The 20,685-nt window shown below is 47.9% G+C and overlaps 2 protein-coding genes across 6 annotated transcripts in view; one reads left to right on the forward strand and one right to left on the reverse strand.

The window, feature by feature from the left end:
* CFAP77 (cilia and flagella associated protein 77) overlaps positions 1–15,396 on the reverse strand; it is a 135,765-nt gene extending 120,369 nt beyond the window's left edge. Inside the window, exons 1-2 of the mRNA XM_030838464.3 lie at positions 14,879–15,396; positions 12,595–13,033 (exon numbers count right to left, since the gene is read on the reverse strand). Coding sequence (XP_030694324.2) covers positions 12,595–12,786 — 192 coding nt within the window. The 5' untranslated portion in view covers positions 12,787–13,033; positions 14,879–15,396. The remainder of the gene's footprint in view (positions 1–12,594; positions 13,034–14,878) is intronic.
* A 42-nt stretch (positions 15,397–15,438) lies between these two features.
* TTF1 (transcription termination factor 1) overlaps positions 15,439–20,685 on the forward strand; it is a 28,150-nt gene continuing 22,903 nt past the window's right edge. For all 5 annotated transcript variants that reach the window (XR_004035517.2, XM_030838470.2, XM_030838469.2 and 2 more), the window contains exons 1-2: positions 15,439–15,499; positions 18,993–20,006. Coding sequence is in view for 4 of the 5 variants with exons in the window: in XM_030838470.2 (XP_030694330.2) it covers positions 19,000–20,006 (1,007 nt within the window). In the remaining variant the exon portion in view is untranslated. The remainder of the gene's footprint in view (positions 15,500–18,992; positions 20,007–20,685) is intronic.

The following is a 20,685-nucleotide window of genomic DNA, read 5'->3' on the forward strand; positions in this document are numbered from 1 at the left end:
GAGGAGGGGACACCTTCCCTTTGAAAGGGGGAGGCCATTCTGATCAGCCTGGTTGGAGGTTTCACCCCTCACCCCCAGCCAGCCAGCCTGGCTCCTGGCCGGCCAGCAGACACACATGTACAGCATAACCTAAACTCCAGGATTCTGTAGGAAGCCAAGTGTCCACGCTCCTTTTCTCCGTATGCCTTGTCTCTTCTTGAGACAGTATGTGGTGACACAAAAGTGCAAGCCTTACCTTAAGCCACGCTGACCCGCTGCCAGCATCCCTCCCTACCACACTTCTTCGCCTTCAGCCTTTCCCTCCAAACACACCCAAGTTCTCAGCATCCAGTTTCTCACCTTGTCTGGTCATTTTCTACATCTAAAATGACCTGCTTCCTCCTCTCAGGCCCGCCGAGTCCTGCTTGGTCGTCCAGCAATTCCACCAGGCTTTTTTGGACCTCTCCAGGCCACGGACCCTCTTCCTGTTTTGTATGTTTTGTATGTTATAGCCTTAGAGAAACAGCAACTTCTAGGGGTGTGTGTGTGTGTGTGTGTGTGTGTGTGTGTGTGTATGTGTGTGCACTCCTGGTGTGGCATATGTGCCCAACTGTGTAATCTCCTTGAGAACAGAAAGTACACCTCTGGATGAAGTTAACTCTTTAGATAGATGGAGATGGAGACGGACCAGACTCTCCTCTCCCATCAGGACAAAGGAGTCTCTGGGGTGATGGACAGTGTGGCATAACGTGTAAGGACCATGACAAGCTGTGGACTCATACCAGCCACAGTCCGAGCCCCCACTCTGCTATTTGCCCTCTGTGTGACCTTGGGCATGTTATGAGTCTTTCTGAGCTCCGACCTTGCCTAGTTGAGATCATATATGTAAAAGTCTGGCACTTAGCAGGTATTCAGCAATGGGAACTGTTGGTGTCACCAAGTTCTTTTGATTTGCACAGTGGTTAGGACCTCAGGCTGCAGAGTCCCAGACCTGGCTTGAAGCCTGGCTCCTCCACACACATGCTGGACGACTGTGGGCAAGTTGTGTAGCTTCTCTAAGCCTCAGTTTCCCCATCTGTAAAATGGGAATGACAGCAATCCTGCCTTTTAGGATTGCGGCAGAGGTTTAAGGGAGGTGATGCCTAAGAAGGGCCAGCACAGTGCCTGGCACATAGTGGGCTCCACGAAGGGCAGCTGCTGTCGGCTGGCACAGAGAGGGTGTCAGCTGGCCAAATGGGTCACCAGCCAGGAGCTTCCTGGAAACCCAGACTCCAGGCCTCAGCCTCCAGGCACCCTCCCACTCCGGGAGAAGTCAGGCCCGCGAGCATCCTGCCAGGAGATCCTGGGAGGATCTGCCGCCAGGAGCACGCGGCTGCCTAAGGAAAGATGGGGCTTTCAGAAGCCCCAGGCAGATGCTTTTAGAAGGGAAGTTTCTGAAAGACTTGCTTAAACCTCCGAATTTATGCCCACTGGGTGCCTAGAGAGAGAGCAAAATCTTGAGTGACAATTTATAAAGGTTTTGAAGGCAGGCACGAAGCCCGGCACCCGGTCCTAAGGGATCCTTCGGAATCACCTCAGCAGGCTCCCTCAAACGACTTGGGGAAAATTCAGAGCATGACAGACCAGGGGCTTGTTTAACTTGCGGAAAGTAAACACATCGCAGCCACTAACCCCAAACCATCGCGCTGCTCGTCCCGCCCACGGTGCTCCAAACACGCAGCCTGGTGGGAGACCAGGATGCAGTAAACGTGTCTGTCCCAGCACGGCAGGGCTCTTGGTGATTCCTTCAGTCAACCCGCAGCATCCTGCAGCCAGGAGTGGGTACCTTGGTCCCCATCAACGCTGGGAGGGAGGGGCTGGCACTTAGACCTACTGTTGATTTCTGGACTTGTCTCCCAGCCCTCTGTTCTCTGTCTTGTTTATCCTACTTGCTCTGGCCCCTGCAGCTCTCAGATCCAACTGGGAGCCCCGCTGGACCTGGCTTCACTCTCTGCCCAGCCTCCTCTCAGCATCTGCCTCCCCTGATGCTTCACTGCAGCCTCCTGAATTCCAAGTTCCTCCTTGCCTTGGAGGCACAAAACCTTTTATTTTGCCTAGAACAGTCTCTATCTACCGCCCATCCAAACACAGACAAACACATACATTCCCACCACCATGCCATAACTGACCACTCTATTCATCCCAGGAGGTTGGGCTGAGATGTCACATCCTTGGACTTGAACTTGCATAGCCTCCTGGCACCGCAGCTGCCTCCACTGTGCTTAACCCTAGGGAAGAGGTAGTTGCCCTATTGTCTGTCTTCACCGGGCTTTGAGCTGCCTGCAGGCAGGAACTCAGGCTCTCTTGCCCACAGAGGTCTCCCCAGGCCCAGCACGCTGCCTGGCACCTAATAGCCCCTCGAAAAACATTTTGCAAAGGGTCGAATAAGCAAATGAAGGGGAGGCTCCCAGCAGTTCTCAGGGAGAAAGCCATTCAGATGCGCAGAAATCAAGGCTTTGGGACATTCCAGGGACTCACTCAAGGTTTCAGAGCCAATAAGAGTGTGCAGGAGACTGGGAGCTCATGACTGTGGTCATGGGGCCTGGAGTGTCTGGTCCAGGGGAAGTGTGCAGTGCTGAACGCATGAATGAATGAATGCATGAATAGATGATGGAAGGATGGATGGATGGATGACACACAGCCTAGAGAGGAACTGAGGCCTCTCAAATCTGGCGATCCAGTGCATTTTCCCCCTCCCACCTCCCCCTGAATATCCTTTTTCCTAGAAAGCTTCTTCTCCCCCGGTCAAAAGTTGATTTACCCTGAAGCTAATGAAGCTTAGGCTTCAGGGCCCCTCTTTGTACCGGGCCCCTTCCAAGGCCTTGGACTTCATTTCCAACATCATTTTAAATTTTGTACTCTGTTTCTTTTTTATTTGTTTGTTTGTTTGTTTGTTTTTGGCCGCACCATGCGGCTTGCAGGATCTTAGTTCCCTAACCAGAGATTGAACTAGGGCCCCAGCAGTAGCAGTGAGAGCCCTAACCACTGGTCCACCAGGGGAGTTCCCTGTACTCTGTTTCTTAAAAAGAGATCCCTGAATTGATAAGCTACAGGCCACACAATACCTGCCTCCACCTCTGCTCCCACCTCACCTGACTCATCTTGGTGTCAAGATTCAGCTCTAGTCATCCAGTCTAGGAGACCTTCCCTCGCCTCCCCCCATCCAGGCACAGCTGCCCTCAAGCGTTGAGCACGAATCCCATCCAGACGGCCGTCACCACAACTGTACCACTTTACTGTTTGTTTCGATGCCTGTTTCTGTCTACGAGACTGTAAGCTCTTTGAGGGCAAAGCCTATACCCAGATTGGTCTACCCCCGTATCCTTGGTGCCAAGCTCTGTGTCTCGTACACAAGCAGTTAATTCTGTTAATTCAAGCAGTGAGTGAATGCGTCTGCCACTGCTTTCCTCACAGAATCCTAGAGTTGTCTGTTCTTGTCCATTTCAGACCTTTGCTCAGGCCAGCCCCTCCCCTGGAGCCCCTCCTCTCCTTTCCAGCCACTGGAATCCAACCCACCCTGCAGCCCCAGCCCAGGTGCACAAGCTGCCCTGGGTGCTCCAACGCTGCTCCCACCTTCACTCCCAAATAGGCCTCTCAGCACCTCTCCTTCTGCCTTTGATAACTTTTATTAGTGGTTTTAATGTGCAAAGTCTGGTTCTTCCATAAACTCCTTGGAAACCAATTCTTAAACCTCTTGCGTTTCCACCAGCGCCTTGTGCATTATAGGTGTGTGATAAATATTTGCTCATTGACTGAGGGGCTCATTAATAGTTTCAAATGCATATCAAACAAGAATTTTAAGTCAGTGTCTCTGTTCTTAAAGATCTCTGGGAGACAGTGGGAAAATGTGAATGGAATTCATAACGGGAACATTAAAATGGCATTTTAGTGTGGCAATATGGCCAGACTGACTAGTGTCCAGCAAAATTGATCCAAAAAGTTGCCAGAAAATTTTCCAGTTCCCTCAACTGCAATGCTATGGCCACAAGGTCGCCTCTCTCCTGTCTTTTGGGGCGCCCCCATCTTTGCAGGAGGCCGCGGCCTCTGAGCTTCAGCTAGCTGGGGCTTTTTCTCTGCTGTGGCGAGGCAGCTTGGATGCTGTGCCATTGGTCCCAAATGGCCAGCCACCTGGCAGTGATGTGGCCTTTCACTAATGTTGTACCTTGAAATCAAAGCGCTTCTGATTCTCCACTTTCATTCCTCTGGACAAAACACAAAAGATTTTGATCCACACAAAGAAATATATCTTGTTCGCTTCTGTGTTCATTGGTCCCCCCCAATATGTATTGTTTGGTTCATATAAAAGATCAAAAAACCCCTCTTTCTAGCTCATTATGTGTTCTCTACAATGCTCTTGGTGAGCTATTCTCCCCCTGTGTGCCCTTCATGTTGACCTTTCTGCTCATTGACCCACATCAGTCAGTTTCTTGACCGAACCCTGATGTGCCTTTAAATTATTGGGTGGAAAAATACAGCTGTTTTCTTTATAAAGCACATTGACTTGCTTCTCTGAAATGCTGTACTTCGTTCCACAACGAGAGTGTAAGGGCTGGGCTGGGACTCTGGTCCACCGTGAGCTTAATTTTTGCTGGACCAAATCAATTCCGTTTTAAATCCTAAATGAGTTCATGCTGAGAAAAACACAACCAAAGCAAGCCCTTGGAAGGTAATGCGCCAGGGAAACAAAGCTTGTGCGGTGGTCAGTGATTACTCAACAAACCAGCCCCTACGCTAATCAGTTTATCTCTTGAATTATAGAGCCTCACTCTGTGGATTGCTAGAAATGCTTTCTATTTTTTTAAACTCCAACGTGGGTGAGGCTGGAGACAGATAAACCCTGACAGAAACCAGCAAATGTATGGAACCTGGAACTAAGGAAAAGGAAACGGATTCAAAAGGGGGAACTTAAGATGGCCATAAGAGGTCCAGTGGTTAGGACTCCATGCTTCCACTGCGGGGGGCCTGGGTTCAATCCCTGGTCGAAGAACTAAGATCCCGCAAGACGCATGGCACGCCAATAAATAAATAAAATTTTTTTAATTAAAAAAATAAAATGGCCATAAAACGAATGGAGTCAGGGGACGGAAGCAAACAATGGATAGAGAAGCAATTAAACTAAACCATCTCATTTCTATAATCTTTGTATTACATTCAAGAGATCCTGGACTGTGGATGAACTAATAATGAATTCTCCACATGTTGATGTTTTTCTGGTCCAGCGTTTCTCAGCCTTAGCACTATTGGCATTTGGGGAGATGATTCTCTTTTGCGGGGCGGGTGCAGGCATCCTGTGCATTGTTGGATGGCATCCTTGGCTTCTACCCACTAGATGCTGGTAGCAGCCCCCTTCCCGGCTGTGATAACCAAAAGCATCTCCTGACATGGCCAGATGTTCCCTGGGGAGCAAAACTGCTCCCCCGCCCCAGTTGAGGACCACTGGTCTACTTCCAGAATGTCATAATCTCTTCCATAAGATAGTGTCATATTTAAATCAGTCTTCATTACATCCTTGAGAAGTAAACAAGGTAGTTATTAGCACCCATACTTCACAAATGAGGAAACAGGCTTGGACATTAAGCCACTTGACCAGGAACCCTCAAGAGAGCTAGAAACCGAATTGTTTTCACCCTTAGCCAGGGCGAGCCCACCTGCTTCAGGGCACACAGTTTCAGGAAGCATGAGATGGGGTGGGCAACAGTAATTTTCAACAAGAGCACAAAGTGGAAAAAGATAAGCCCTTGAGTGGATTCGTCTCATGATACATTTATAAGTTCAGATTTAAGACATTTACCTAAAGTCGATTGATGAGAATACGGTTGTCTTGAGGAACGGAAGTGTTAGAAGCAGGATAATGGAAAAAAACAAAAGTGCCCACGTATTAAGTGCCCTCCTGGGCCTGGCACACCTGTGTCATCTCATGGAACCCTCACAACTCCCCCATGGCTGGTGCCAACTGTAACAGCCCATTTTACAGAGAGGAAACTGAGGCTCAAAGGTAAATAACCTCACACGTGGCACAGCAAGAAAGCGGCTGAGACAGAACGTGCCCTGGGATCTGCCTGGCTCCATGGCCTGACATCTACACCGCCTTTGTCTCCAGTCTGGTGGCTGCAGTTTTACATCTGCCTGGGCTACCAACTTATTTTTTTTAATTAATTCTTATTGGAGTATAGTTGCTTTACAATGTTGTGTTAGTTTCTACTGTACAGCAAAATAAATCAGCTACACATATACATATATCCCCTCTGTTTTGGATTTCCTTCCCATTTAGGTCACCGCAGTGCATTAAGCAGAGTTCCCTGTGCTATCCAACTCATTGCTGTATCTTTTGTGGTGGTATGAAAACACCAGCTGCAGCCTGGAATTGTTTTCACAGTCCTCGTTTACACGGATTCAGGAGCTTGAAAGGAGAGTCAAGGGGCGATTTCATTTAAAGCTGAATGTTATCAACAACCAACAAATGCTCACATCCTGTTTTTGTTTTTTTAACAAGTACGAAAGTCAGACAAGAAGCACCCAACACTTACAGTATATGCTAAAACCAACCAAAATGTAGTACGATTGTGACTGTGCCTTTGTTTCTTTTTGCCCAGCCAGCCAGAGGGTCCTGGAGCGATGGCCCAGCAGATGTGTCTGAGGTTTAACAGAGCCCGGTTCCCAGGGCCACAGCAATCACTCTGCACACTGGCCTCCAGAAACGGATTTACCTAGCCTAGAAGTCCAGCAGGGTCCGAGCTTGGTTCCAATCCTCCTGGTCTGTGACACATTCACTGCAGGACCAGCACAAACACAGAACCAACGCCCCAAAATGAACCAATTCAAATCATTGCTAACAAGCTGGTGGTCTCCACCGTTAGCATTTCATATAGAACACTTTTAATCGTGTTTCCTTCCCATTATACTTTTTAAACAGTTAAAGATGCATTTTCTTAACAAGCAGTTTGAATCAGACACTTTACGAGAACTCTGATGCTTCTAGAGACAGGTGAATGACTTGAAAACCACTGAAATTAGAAATAGGGGTTTGGGGCTTCCCTGGTGGTACAGTAGTTAAGAATCCGCCTGCCAACACAGGGGACACAGATTTGAGTCCTGTTCCGGTAAGATCCCACATGCCTCAAAGCAACTAAGCCCGTGCACCACAACTACCGAGCCCGCATGCCACAACTACTGAAGCCCACGCACCTAGAGCCCGTGCTCTGCAACAAGAGAAGCCACCGCAATGAGAAGCCTGTGCACTGCAACGAAGAGCAGCCCCGGCTTGCCGCAACTAGAGAAAGCCCATGCACGGCAACAGAGACCCAACGCAGCCAAAAATAAATAAATAAATAAAATTTTAAAAAAAGAAATAGGGGGTTGAAATTTTGTCCACAGGACCAGTCGTAAATCAAGAAAACTTTGTCTTTCAAATACAGGAAAAGTGGCCTAAATTCTACTATGAGCAGCCCTTGAGCCTGGAAGATTCTGGAAGGTGCTGGAAGCCACTGCTGACCTGTTCATCCAGGACTCAGAATCCTTCCTGGAGGAACGGCCTTCCCGCCACTGATCTGAGAGGAGTGTTCAGAAGGGGGCTGAGCTCATCCCCCAGGAACCCGCATTCTGAGGTCTTCATTAACGTTTCAAAGCCAAAGCCCCCCTTTTTTAGAGGGACAAAGAGGAAGGCGGGCCCCTCCTCCAGCAGATCTGTCCCACCCACCCACTCCGGGTAGTGGTAAAAAGCCTGGGCGGGAGCAGGTCTCCTTTCTGAACCGACCACAGGGCTGGGCACTGCTGCAGCCCCTGCTTGCTCGCCCTTGCTCACCGGAGGATGTGCCTGGGTGCCAGGAAACTGGAAGCTTTGATTTAAAAAGAAGAAAAAACAAAAAAAGGACAGAGAGAGAAAGAGTTGCAGGGATCGACAACCCTGTAGCTTTCCCTAGAAAAATGAAAGCTGCCCACCAGCCTGCCGAGACTGGGTCCTTAAGATGGGCAGCTCAGTTTCAGCCCCCTTTCCTTGTGTTTTACTTTCTCCAGTTACATTGTAAATTGAACGAAAAAGGATCTGAGCAATCAAAGGCATATTCTCTGCAATACATAGCGGAATATAACATTTTCCCATTTCACTCAAACATGATAAAAATACTGACCTATGCTGGGCTGTGTGCCCGACGGTGTGTTTGTCTGCCCGCCTTCTTTGCATTTGTGTCTACCTGCGTGCCGATGTTCACCAGCATCAATGTTTATTAGAGATGTTAGGCTCTTAGTGTGGCTGAGTGTGGTTGCCTAATTTTGTAGAGCATCCAATTTGGACACACTGGCTCTAAATAAATGCTTCCCCGTGATGACGATGATAAGGATCCCAGCAGCGGCGCTGAGTCTTAGGAAATAGAACTCGGGTTGGGGTGAAAATCTATGAACGCTTAGGATCTAAGGAGGGTTGAGTCATCTGGTCCTGGAGGGCTGAGTTTCTCCTAATCTCCACCCCTGATCAGAATCTACCTTTTCACCCTTCAAGGTCCAGTTTCAGGACTGTTCCTTTATAAAGCCTTCTGAGTCGTGCTCAGGGCTTCCTCCCCCCAAATCTGAACCTTTCCGGGTAGTGCAGAAACTTGAAACTTACAGGGGGGTGACCCATGACATTGCTTGTCTTATTATCTGTGTGTGTGTGTGTGTGTGTGTGTGCGCGCGCGTGCGCACGCGCGTGCACAATAGTAAGAGCTAATGTTTCCTGAGAGCTTTCTTGGATGCAGGGGCTATGCTAAGCAATATATATGTCATACATATGAAATACATATATATAATGATATATATAGATATTCTGTCTCTCCAGCTAAATAATTAACTCCTTATGGGCAAGAGCTAAGTTCTGAACTTGTTTCTATGCCCCCAAGAGAGCTTAGGATGGTGCAGAGTACTCAGTAAACATTCAATAAATATTTCTTGGCTGTCAACAAATCCCAAGAAATTAGTAGAGTTCACTCTGGAAGGAATGTTGAGTGAAACAATAATGGAATCGGATTCATCGATGAACATTTTTTTGACTGCCTGATGTACAGGTATAACCAATCTGGGTTGTCATTCATTAACTAATTGTGTATCGTGGCCAAAGAGCATGGGTCTGGAAGTCAGGTGACATAAATCTCATCCCACTTCTGTGACCGGGTCAGGGTAGTGCCTTGGGCGAGTCTCCTCCCCTCTCTGGGTCTTAATAGCCTCAAAAAAGGAATTGGACTAGATGGCTGTAAACCTCCTTCCAACCCCAGAAGGATGTGATTCTATAGCTCTACCTACAAATGCACACGCTTCCTGTTTGTGACATAAAGCCCCACAGAAAAACAAAGTCGGCGAGAAATTATGAAAAACATCGGGTGCCGTGATCATTTGCACCCTCTAAGGATGCTCAATTCAATAAATTCCACCCCTGTACCCAGCCTGCCTCTCCAGGGCGACAGAAGATTCAAGGCTGTCAGTGGAGCAAACCAAACAGTCTCTCCCCATAATTGTATTGACAGGATATCAGCCGAGTTCCGATGGCAGGAAGGGTGCACCCTGACAGGTTCTGTAAAGGAGCCTTGAAGGCTATTGTAGCAGGATCCTCTGTTGAGTCACAGAGTTCTGGGGAAATGAGAATCAAGCAGGGAGAAGCTTGGCTCTTTCTCTATTTAATTTTATTCTTCCCAGAGAGTCACATTTGAAGGAAAACTGGCTAACCACACGACACTTTATACAATAGAATAGATGCCCTTTCTAATGGAAAACATTTACATCTTCTTGTGACCACATTAAAACATGGAGCTGATTCAATCAGCCCCACTCAATAGCCAGTTGGCTTGGTTTTAAATGAGGCAAAGAGTTGTTGAGCTCTTGCTGATACAATATCTGCTTGGATGTCTGAGGTTTTCACTTTTCACTTGGTTACGGTGGCATCTTGCAGACATGTTCTTGAATAACTGATGCGTGTACGTCCCGGTAAATTCCATGGGTGTGAAACAGCAGTGTTGTGTTTGTTCAGGCAGTGTGTCTGCATTTTAAATGAAAAAAAAAAAAAAACAATCCAGATCCTATTCACTGGAGAAAGCAAATCTGAGCAACAGCCCCCCAACATGGGGGAGTAAATGACTCTTTCTAAGGTGCTATGTTCCCCCAATACAGATGCAACCTTCAGATTCAGACTGAGACAAAACCAAAATAGACTTCAGTCCCAATCATTCTCCTGCAGACACCCCAGGCAGAGGGCACTCCCACCTCTGCTGCACACAATGAGAACTCGCACAGAAACAAGGGTTTGAAAATCTGGGATTGTGAAACTGACATGCCACAGTCAAGAAATCCACAAGCCACGCCTCAACAGAAATTTCAGCGACATATTATTTTTAAAAAGCTTTTTTTAAAGGCTCCACCATCTTGGATACTTTCGATCTTCTTTTCTTGGGAGCTGAAAACCTCAAAGTTTTTTTCATCATTTAAATTTCCTTTAAAATAGAGGAAGCTTTTTGGAGTGGTAAAAGTAAAGCTGGGCGGGGAGCCAGGGAACGTAGCTTCTACCCCCAGCTCTGCCAGGACCTTGCACAAAAAACCCACCACAGACAGCCTCAGCGTCCCCAGTGTAAGGAGGGGTCTGGAGAAGGTAACAATCAAGGTTACTCCTTGCTCTCAGTGTTTCTGCAGCTTTTCCTTAGGCCAGATTTTAGTAGAAAAATCTGGTAGCGGTGGTCAGTATTGAAATGTGGACATAATCTTAACTGCTACTGAAACTACCTTACGGCCCATCAAGAACTGGAGGGAGGAAAGTAAGAAGGAAAGACCTGCTTTCCTGACAGGAAACAAGCTGGGCACGATCACCAGGGCGCCTCCTGCTGCTTGAGCCGAGTCACCGCTGACGGGGCAGCCCTTCTCTGTGTCTCATGCTCTGAAGACAGAACCCTCGGTGGTGGGTCAGTGTCTCCTGCACATTTTCCAACCCAAAGTTCCAGTTCAGGAATCAGGACTGAATTCATCTGGAAGCTGTTCAGCTAGTGCCATCCGGAGGCCAAATACTGTCCTTCTTGATATGCAGCACGAGCAAAAGGAAAAAAGGGAGGGGAAATTTTTACTTATAGATGTATGTTATACATGTTAAACACATGTATATTGTACATACACATGTGTGTGTATGTGTGCATATATATGTAAAGTGTATGTGTATATACAATATGTATATATCTATGCATATACCTATATGTATGTATGTGTCTCTATGGATATATTATAGCTTGGGGTGGGCATCACACTTAATTCACCATGGAGAATAACTCCATTACGCTGTCCATTTTGTATTTAAGTAGGAAGGAGTTGGTCCACCAGTAACTGCTTGAGTAAGGGCAATGATCAGAGGTGAGGAAATTGATTCTCCCCTTGATTCCAGAGTGGTGAACCCCATCTGTCTGTGCCATCTGTCCTCTGAGAGTGGCTCTTCTCACCTAGAAATAAGTGAAGGACTTTGCTCCACTTTGGGAGGCCTAGGAAGGGGAGGTGTTAGATGGAAGGGTGCCTAGTGTGATAAGCCAGCTTCTCCCAGCTGCTGGCCCAGGAAAGAGTTTGGGTAGGGCAAGAGGAGAGAATCCGTGTTTTCATAGGAGCCAGTTAACTCAGCTAATTCTACCACGATGTTAAGAAAGCCCAGGTTCCCTGTACGAAACAAACAAACAAAAAACTAACAACAACCAAAACCTCTGGGCTCTAAACAGCTCCTGGCGTTCAGATAAATAATTGTTACTGAATCCACGGTTATCACCTGCGCCTTCCACCCCCGGAATCTGGGGAACTGCGCGCATTTTTAAAGGCACACTGCCCTCCAGTGGCGCAAGGTAAAATTGCTCCTGACCAGCTTCCCAAGCGCCAAACTTCAACTTGACCTATCCTGGGGCCCCGGAAAGGCGCGTTGATGCCACGCCAGCGTTGGGTGAACACCAGTCCCGAAACGTAACTAATGTAAGGGAGCGTGCGATCAAAGAGGAGGCGACCTAGTTGGAAACCGCGGCTCCCTCGCTCGTTTGTGCCTGTGGGACCCCTGGGGCAGAGATTCGCGCTTTTTGCCTCTTAGGGTCGTAATTCTGGTTAAGAGTATGATTGGGTGGAAATTAGCGTGTGAAGTGATGCTTCCCAGAGACGTACAGGACACTTGCTACATAACAGCAGCCCAGGCGTGCAGGGGAATCGGGAGAGGCGGCCTGCACCCTGCGAGGGCTGGCAGGTGGTAAGGACGCAGTCTGGGTGCTGCTACCTGTCTGTCACCCTGTGGGTTCACCCTGCGTGAATACATAAGCAAAGAGCCGCCAACTCGCAGGGATTACCTTATGCAATCTTCCCAATCACTCCCTTTAATGAGTGCCATTATCATCCCACTTTGAGGATGAGGAAACTGAGGGTCAGCGAGGCGATGCGGCCTGCCCGTGACCGCCCGGGGGTCCAGGTCTGTCTGGACCAGAGCTGGAGCTCCCAGTGCCAGGCTCGGAGCGGAGCGGTGGGGCCGGGGCAGGACGGGGGGAAACCCCCGGCCGCGTGCGTGCCCAGTGAGGGGACGAGCGCAAGAGGGTGATGGGCGTGGGGACGGCTCACCTTGACGATGAGCGGGTTCTGAAACATGGAATCTCGCACGACCCCCAGCCTCTCGTTCTCCATGCCCGGTTGGATGTCGGCCACGGTCAGGGGCCGCCGCGGGGGTGGGCAGATCTGGCTGACCGTGCGGCGCACCGGCGGCTTCTTCTTCCATCGCGTGGGGTCGTGGCGGGAGGTCCTGGCTTCTGGCATCCTGGGGGTCACGGGGAGTCGGCCAGCCGGCTGGATCCAGCGCGCTTCTCAGGTGGGGGGCCGGTGCGGAACTCCGAGGGGCCCTCTGCCAGTCCCGGGACGCACCACCCGGACGCCGGGGTGGACACCGGACGCCGGGCTCCCTCCGGAGCGAGGCGCCCCCACCTCGCGCAGCCCCCTCGTTGCAAGGAGCAGTAAGACCTACATAAGCCCCTCTGGTTCCTGAGAGCGTCTTCTGGGCGCCGCGCTGCGGATTCGAAAAGGAGAGAAAATCAAGACCACCCCTTGAGGAAGAATGGAACCGTCCGTTTCCATGGCGACAGGACGCCAACGGCACAGGAACAGGGCTGGTCGATTTACTTTCAGGAAACTTTTTGGCGGCCACCTAAGTGGACGTGTTTCGAGTTTTCTTAAGTAGACCTGAGAAAAACCCAAGAATCACCACTGGGCTGTGTTAAAAGCGACGGAGTTCTAGAAGGCCATTTACACTTGACTTCCAGGTCAAAGACCCACCCCACCCCCCACTCACCACGACCCCTCTCGCCGCCCCTTCCCACTTCTCCCAACGACACACACACACAGCGCACACACACACACACACACACACACACACACACACACACAGCCCGGGGCAGAGCGTTACGTGTTTCAGAATGAAATAGAAATCCACATTCCAAGCCTGACGTTACTGCTAATCCACTGGGTAATCTCAAATTAGTCACCTTTTGGGTCTTCAGTGTTTTCTTCTGTGAAGTGGGTAGGGGGGAAAGTCTAGAGTTGAATGAACTCTACTTTGTGCAACAGAATAAAGGGAAGTTGCAAAATACAGATTCACTGAATCAGAATATCTGGAAATGGGATCTGAGAATCTGTATTTTAATCCTTCTTCCCCTTTGGATTTTTTTTTAAGTTCAAAGCTATGGAAACTTTGAAAGAAGAGTACAATGAAAACCCATATAGACTTCACCTAGATTGACTGGTCCTTAGTATTTGCCACGTTTACTTTCTGTGCGTGTGCGTGTGTGTGAACATGCACGCATACACATTGCTAAACCATTCTGAAAAGATCTGCAGACAGTATCATATCTGACCCTAAGTACATGTAACTGCCAGGAACAAGGACATCCTCATACAGAACTACAATGCTATTGTGTCTATGGATTTTAACGTGATACAATAATGGTGCCTGATATGCAGTCTGTATGCAAAGTTGGAAATCTGCACGTTTTAAGAGCTTCCCGAGTGATTGGTGCAGTGTTTTGGGAACCACTAGCCTGGACGATCCCTAGTCTGCCTTCTAGTCCCAGCCTTTAGTGCGGTCATTCACCCATCATTATCATCGTCATTAAATGTGCAAATATCCACAAGGCTCTGGGTAAGGGGTTCACCACAGAGAAGGTGCACAGACAACACACCTGCACTTCAAGGCCTTGCACAGCCACAGTGGACAACACCAGCATTACCTTTCCAGAGCAAATCAGACAGACTCCCCACTGTCCATCCAAGGCCTGAAGCGGCCCTTGGGTGGTGACAGGTGTATGATGTACGCTTTATGGTTTCTCTCGTCTGCTTCACTTTCAGACTTTCCCATAAACGTGCGCTGTGCACTTTTTAATCAAAGCTGCTTGGCAGCTCACACAGAGGAAGCGAGGTGGTGCAGCGAGGCGCAGGATACTGGAGTAGTGGAAAGATCACAGGGTTGAATCCTAGCTGGGGCCACATAAGTTCCCCTGTGACAAATTACACGAGGCCCTAGTTTTCTCATCCACAAAGTAAGGCTGATATTACCTAAGAAAGATTTCCTACAACAGGGGGTGATTACAGGATTCCATGAGAAATCTCTTTGCTGGTGTGATTGTGTTCACTATGCAGTAAGACTAAAAGTTTGAGGGGCATGTATACTGGCCTCGACTTGATGGCCTGCTTAAAGCTTTACTTTTAATCATAAGCTAAGTTTCTTCAGGACTCAGTGGAAATGGGAGAATCGGAATAGATCTTCAAGGCTTCTTCTACCTCTAACCTCCACCTAAGTTCAATGGGCAGTAGACTCCGCACCACTGAGCCCCTGCCAACCCCTGCCTTCACCCCTTACCTCTGTCCCTGTCACTCACGGTGCTCCCGCTACCCTGGCGGGAGTTTCAGTTCCTCCAGCAACCAAGTTCAGGGCTTCTGGATTTGCTCCCAGCCTGGAACACTCTTCCATCGATTTTTGTTCACCCTTTTCATTTAGAACTCAACTGCCACTCGTCAAAGAGCCTTCCTTACTATCTAACCTAGCTCTCACTGTCCCTAGTCGCTCCCCATCACATTACCCTGATCTATTTTCCTTAAAGGATAATCTGAAATTATCTTGGTTGATTAGTTTGTTTTCTGTCTTCCTCAGGTTAGCCCTCAGCATCTTGTTCACTCCTGGACTGCAGACGGACCTCAGCAAAAAAAACTGTTGAATAAATGGCATGAATGAGCAAGTCGGCGGAAGGGCTCTGTCCCACTTTCTTAGTTTTAGGATCACGCTCTACCCTGTCCCACCCCACTCGCAACAAGCCCGGGAACAAACTGGGCAGAAAACGACGCGAGTCACAGCCCCACAGCCAGCGAGCGGCTACGCCAGCGCGATGCCGAAGGGGGGCGGGACGGAAGTGGCGCGAGCCACTTCCGCTTTCACGACACCAGCACTTCCGGATTGGGAGGCAGGAGGCGACGCGTTCTGAAGGTAGGTGAAAGCGCTTTATAGTTGCTCCGGCTTTTTTCCCAGATTGCGTGTGTGAACCGAGCGGTGTGTGGCTGCTGTCTTCACCTCCCCGGAGGCCCGCCTTTGGCCCAGGTCCCCAGGGCTGAGGGTGGCGCCTGTTTTCTCCGCAGCCTCTCCAAGCCCCTCCACTCGGGAACCTCTCGTTCGTTCCTCCCTCTCAGCCCCGGAACGCCCACCCCGGGGCAGAGCAGGGTCTCCAGGGCACCCCAAAGTGGGGAGGGGATCGGGACCAGGCTTGGGCACGTCCCTGCACGGCGGGAAGTGGTATGTTCCGAATAAGTGTATATCCATATATATCGAACGCCGGGTAACCATTTGGGAACCAGACGGACGAGAAGGTCCCAGCCGTTAGGAGGCTGGTTATGTCCCAACGGAGCGAAGTGCCGTAGGGAAGCAGCTGGACTGTTGAGAAACATTGTAACGAGAAGGCGGGACCCAGAAGAGAAAGTGAGGTTCAAACTTAGACCAGTTATAGCGCAGAAAGGTAACGGAGGAAAGACATTCCTGGGAAAATGAGATGCTTTTGTAAGGTCCCTGATAACGAGAAGGATCATGGTGTATTCTGGGAACGGAAGGAAGACAGGATGTCTGAAACCCAGGGAGAAATGAGAGGTGGAGGGGTAGGCATGGACTAGACTAGATCATGAAGGGCATGGTAGGTCTGTAAGGATTTGGGACTTTATCTTAAGAATAACGGAGGGACTTCCCTGGTGGCGCAGTGGTTAAGAATCTACCTGCCGGTGTAGGGACACGGGTTCGAGCCCTGGCCCGGGAAGATCCCACATGACTCAGAGCAGCTAAGGCTGTGCGCCACAACTACTGAAGCCCGCGCACCTAGAGCCCGTGCTCTGCAACAAGAGAAGCCACGGCAATGAGAAGCCCGCTCACCGCAACGAAGAGTAGCCCCCGCTCGCGGCAACTAGAGAAAGCCCATGCGCAGCAACGAAGACCCAACACAGCCAAAAATAAATAAAGTAAAATAAACAAATTTATAAAGAATAATGGAGAAGCCATAAGAAGGATTTAGTGGGAAGCGACTATATATTTAAAACGTGGTGCTGAGTTCAAGAGACCAGAAGGAGAAGCATACAGGTATTTACAAAAAGAAAGAAAGAAACTAATGGAAGGTAAAAATATTAAAAGGAATTATCTGCTCTGTTCATTGTTATTGAGAGATCCTGAGGGAATTCCCTGGTGGTCCATTGGTTAGGACTCAGTGCTTCCACTGCAGGGGGCACGGGTTCGATCCCTGGTTGGGGAACTAAGATTTCCACCAAGCCATGCGGTGCAGCCAAGGAGAGAGAGAGAGAGATCCTGAAAGATGGGCCAGGAAGGTATCTCTTGAATTTAGTGGCGTGAAGGTCGTAGGCGCTCTAACTGGAGCAGTCTCAGGGGGGAGTCATGGAGGTGGAAGCTGCAAAGAAGTGGATTAAGAAGGGGTTTCTGTGCATCTCTGGGTGACACCAGCGGGGAAGGCCTTAACCAAAGCTCTTGGTGCCTCCGTTGGAGGTGAGATCCTGGGGCTGGTAGATTTGGTTTATAGGTATCAGTCCACATGTTTGTTGTTCCCCATCCTTCCAGCTAGACAATTCTTATAGCTTCTTGACTACCTAGGAGAAAGTAGGCACCTTCTGTAGAAAATGTGCTTAAGCATTCAGACTCGCAAGACCCCTGACACAGAGAGGCCTCCAGGGTCTGTTGCTAAGTGAAAATAGCAAAACGCAGATCAGAATATACAGATGCTACCTTCTCTGTGAGAAAGGAGGGGAAATAAGGACGGATTATTTTGATGTTTGAACCATGTAAACGTATTACCTTTAGTATTACTTTTAGTCGCAGAGAAATAAAATCTTAAAAATTGAAACCCAGAAGCAATACGGAGCAAGGAGAGTTGTAAGATGTGTTTGTATATATTTTTAACCATGTCTTTTGTGAAGTACATTTCCATTCCTGTACTTAAACTCCAGAATGCACGTGCTCTGTATAAGAATTGACATTGGAGCCTTATTAAACTTCATTCCTACTTATTGCAGAACTTGGACTTTTTGTTGGACACTAACAAGGCCCATTCAGCCTCTTTCTCAAAGAGGCGATCTTCTAGTTTGAGGTCAGTGGATACTTGATGTCCCCGCTCTGAACCACAGCTGGGCTAAATGCTACAAAAGAGAAATAGTTTGCTATGAAAGTATATCATTTGGGGAATGGGCCAAGCTCAAGGGGTCAGAAAAGGTTTCTTTCTTTTCTCTCTCTCTCTCTTTTTTTTTTTTTTGGTGAATACTTAAAACAGTACGTTTACATCCTTCAGTTGCTTGTTTTAACACTTGTGGTTTTTTAAAATAAATTTATTTATTTATGGCTGTGTTGGGTCTTCATTGCTGCACGCAGGCTTTCTCTAGTTGCAGCAAGCGGGGGTTACTCTTTGTTGCAGAGCACGGGCTCTAAAGCACAGGCTCAGTAGTTGTGGCGCACGGGCTTAGTTGCTCTGTGGCTTGTGGGATCTTCCTGGACTAGGGCTCGATCCCGTGTCCCCTGCACTGGCAGGTGGATTCTTAACCACTGTGCCACCAGAGAAGTCCTTAATGCTTGTTTTTAAGTGAAAGCAGTCTGCATTCTTGTTCTGCCCCTTGCTTTTTAAAAAGTGAACTATTTCAGTTCACTTTAAAAGAGTAGACGAAAATATAACAAATACTCCTGTACTCATTACTCCAGTTAAGAAATAAAAGATTACAGATGTAAGAGAAATTGGCTCTCTACTTGTCCCTAATCCCTGAATTTACCAGTTATAATCCCCATGCTGTATTCATAGTTTTACTACATATGTATCCATTCAGAAAAGATACATGAAACTTTTTTTGTGTTTTAAATGTAATATACATGGCATCATAATGTATATATTCTCTTAACGTAATATACACGGCATCATAACATTTATATTCTCTTAACGTAGTATGCATGGTATCATAATGTTTATATTCTTTTAAAGCTTTCTGGAAGAAGCAATGTTCAAGCCAAGCTCTGAAGGATGAAAGGCGGCAGGGAGGGGTAGGAGACAGCGGAGAGCAGCCCAGAGAGAGGGAGTCGTGATTTATAAGACCTCAAGCCAGAAAGGATTGGAGCATGTTTGGGGAACCAAAAAAAAAAAAAAAGGCATGTGTAGCACAGAGTTTGAGAGGAGAGGTAGAAGATGAGGCCGTGGGGGAACAAGGGCCCGATCATGGCAGAGCACTGTGCTCAATTAACTATTTTTTTTCATATCATAAAGGCAGTGGAACCAGACAAGTGGATTACAGTGAGCTTGCTGCGCACTTAGAATAATAGAAAATTTATAATCATGACTCCAGCCTTGTCATTTGTTCTGCAATTTCGTTTTTGTGTGATTTTTTTTTTCTTCCTCCTGAGGCTAATGTTTAAAATGCTCTGCAAAAATAAACCATGTGGTTCCGTTTCCCTATAGGAGTAAAATGGAAGGAGAATCAAGCAGATTGGAAACCCACACTCCAGGTTTCGTCAAGAAAAAGACTAAGCGTTCTGTACATAAGGAGAGACATGGGAGGCATCCCCATGAAAGTTTCAGAGACTCCTCCCTGGCAAATGAACAGGCTGACATAACTAAGGGTAAAAAAAAGAGAAAGGATGCCCAGCGTCTTGTTTCTTCTCCTTTGAAAATATCAGAAATTTGCGATGAGACTGAAAAGGCCGCTTCTATACCCAAAAAGAGTAAAAAGAGAAGAAAAGGTGCTTTGGGGGTCGATAAGGAAGCAGGTGTTGCGTACGTCCTGGTGAATAAAGAAAACATTGAGAACACACCAAAGAATTTTACAAAGAATGTCGATGTCGTTTACATTGATGTAAGCAAGAAGCGAAAGTCAACAAAAGCGCCTGAAGCAGATGAACCGCATTTAGTTACTACGTCACATGAACATGAGTCAGAACTGCATGATAAAGTTCGGGAGAAAAAGCAGAAAAAACATCGGAGGAAAGTTGCATCCTGTGATGCTGTCCAGGAAAGTCTGGGTGCAAGCATTACCCTGCCCGGATCAGAATCCCAAGAGCAGGAACCCCAGCCTCCCATGGGCCAAGAAGGTGAAATTGCGCAACTACCAGTGTCTGCAGATCAAAGCAAGTCTAAGAAAAGAAAGAGGAAGCGTGCAAATGACCAGGAATTTGAGGCCTTGCCTGCGCCTGAGAGCGCTGAGAACATATACTCAGAGGGATCGCAAGTGATTGGTGAGGTCGGGACTGCAGGAGGCAATCAGGAATCCAGTGGCCTCAAGAAAAAGTCTAAGAAAAGGAAGAGAAGATCTGTTGATACTGCCGCGGCACCTGGTGGTGATTTTTCAGTCCTCAGGACGAACTCTGAGGACACGCTCTTTGATTCAGTGGAAGGTCATGGTACCTTGATTGAAGAAAGTGTGAAACCCAGACCACAAGAGGAGAAACCCCAGGCCTGTTCAGAAGAGGTGCAGAGGTAATGTGCGGGTGTTGAGCCTTCTGATGGTGTGTGTCTTGGGTGTGAAGTCTGCCGGTTGCCTCTTTGTTCAGCACGGCCATAGTAAGTGGCAGAAATCATAGAGAGATAGACCATCAAATATATAGGATGTCGTGTACATTTAACTGAGTAACTTGGCAGGTACCTTCCGTTCTTCACGTATAAAATAAGGCAGTTAGAGTCTGTTTTCACTAAGAACTATTCCAGCCCTGAAACTCTTTATATAAGTTTAAAAAGAATTTTAAGACCCCACAATTACCTTGTCTATATGTACAGAGATAGGAGAAAGGATCAGAGAACTTAGAATGTTACGGAACAGGAAAAAAACTTGAATTAGGGTTCTCCCTAATAAAAGAAATTTAGATATCATTATTTATATAATTATCATTTAAGTATACTGGCCGATGAATAGATGCAGGACTTTTTTTTTAAAGCACTTTATTTCAGTTCCTGGGAGTCGGGACAGGTTTTTCCCCATTTCTACTCTGTGACTTTCTTACATTTGCTAGATTGTCCTGGCTTAAAATAGTTTCACATAGAAGTTAAATGGCAGAGGGCCCAACTCACATCAGCCTCTGTGCCTTCTCATTGGGGACATTTTTAGATCACTGATAACGAGGCAGGAATGTTCTCGGCCTGTGGTTCTTAACTTGTTTGG

The sequence above is a fragment of the Globicephala melas genome, chromosome 6 (assembly GCF_963455315.2).
Source record: "Globicephala melas chromosome 6, mGloMel1.2, whole genome shotgun sequence".
NCBI lineage: Eukaryota > Metazoa > Chordata > Mammalia > Artiodactyla > Delphinidae > Globicephala > Globicephala melas.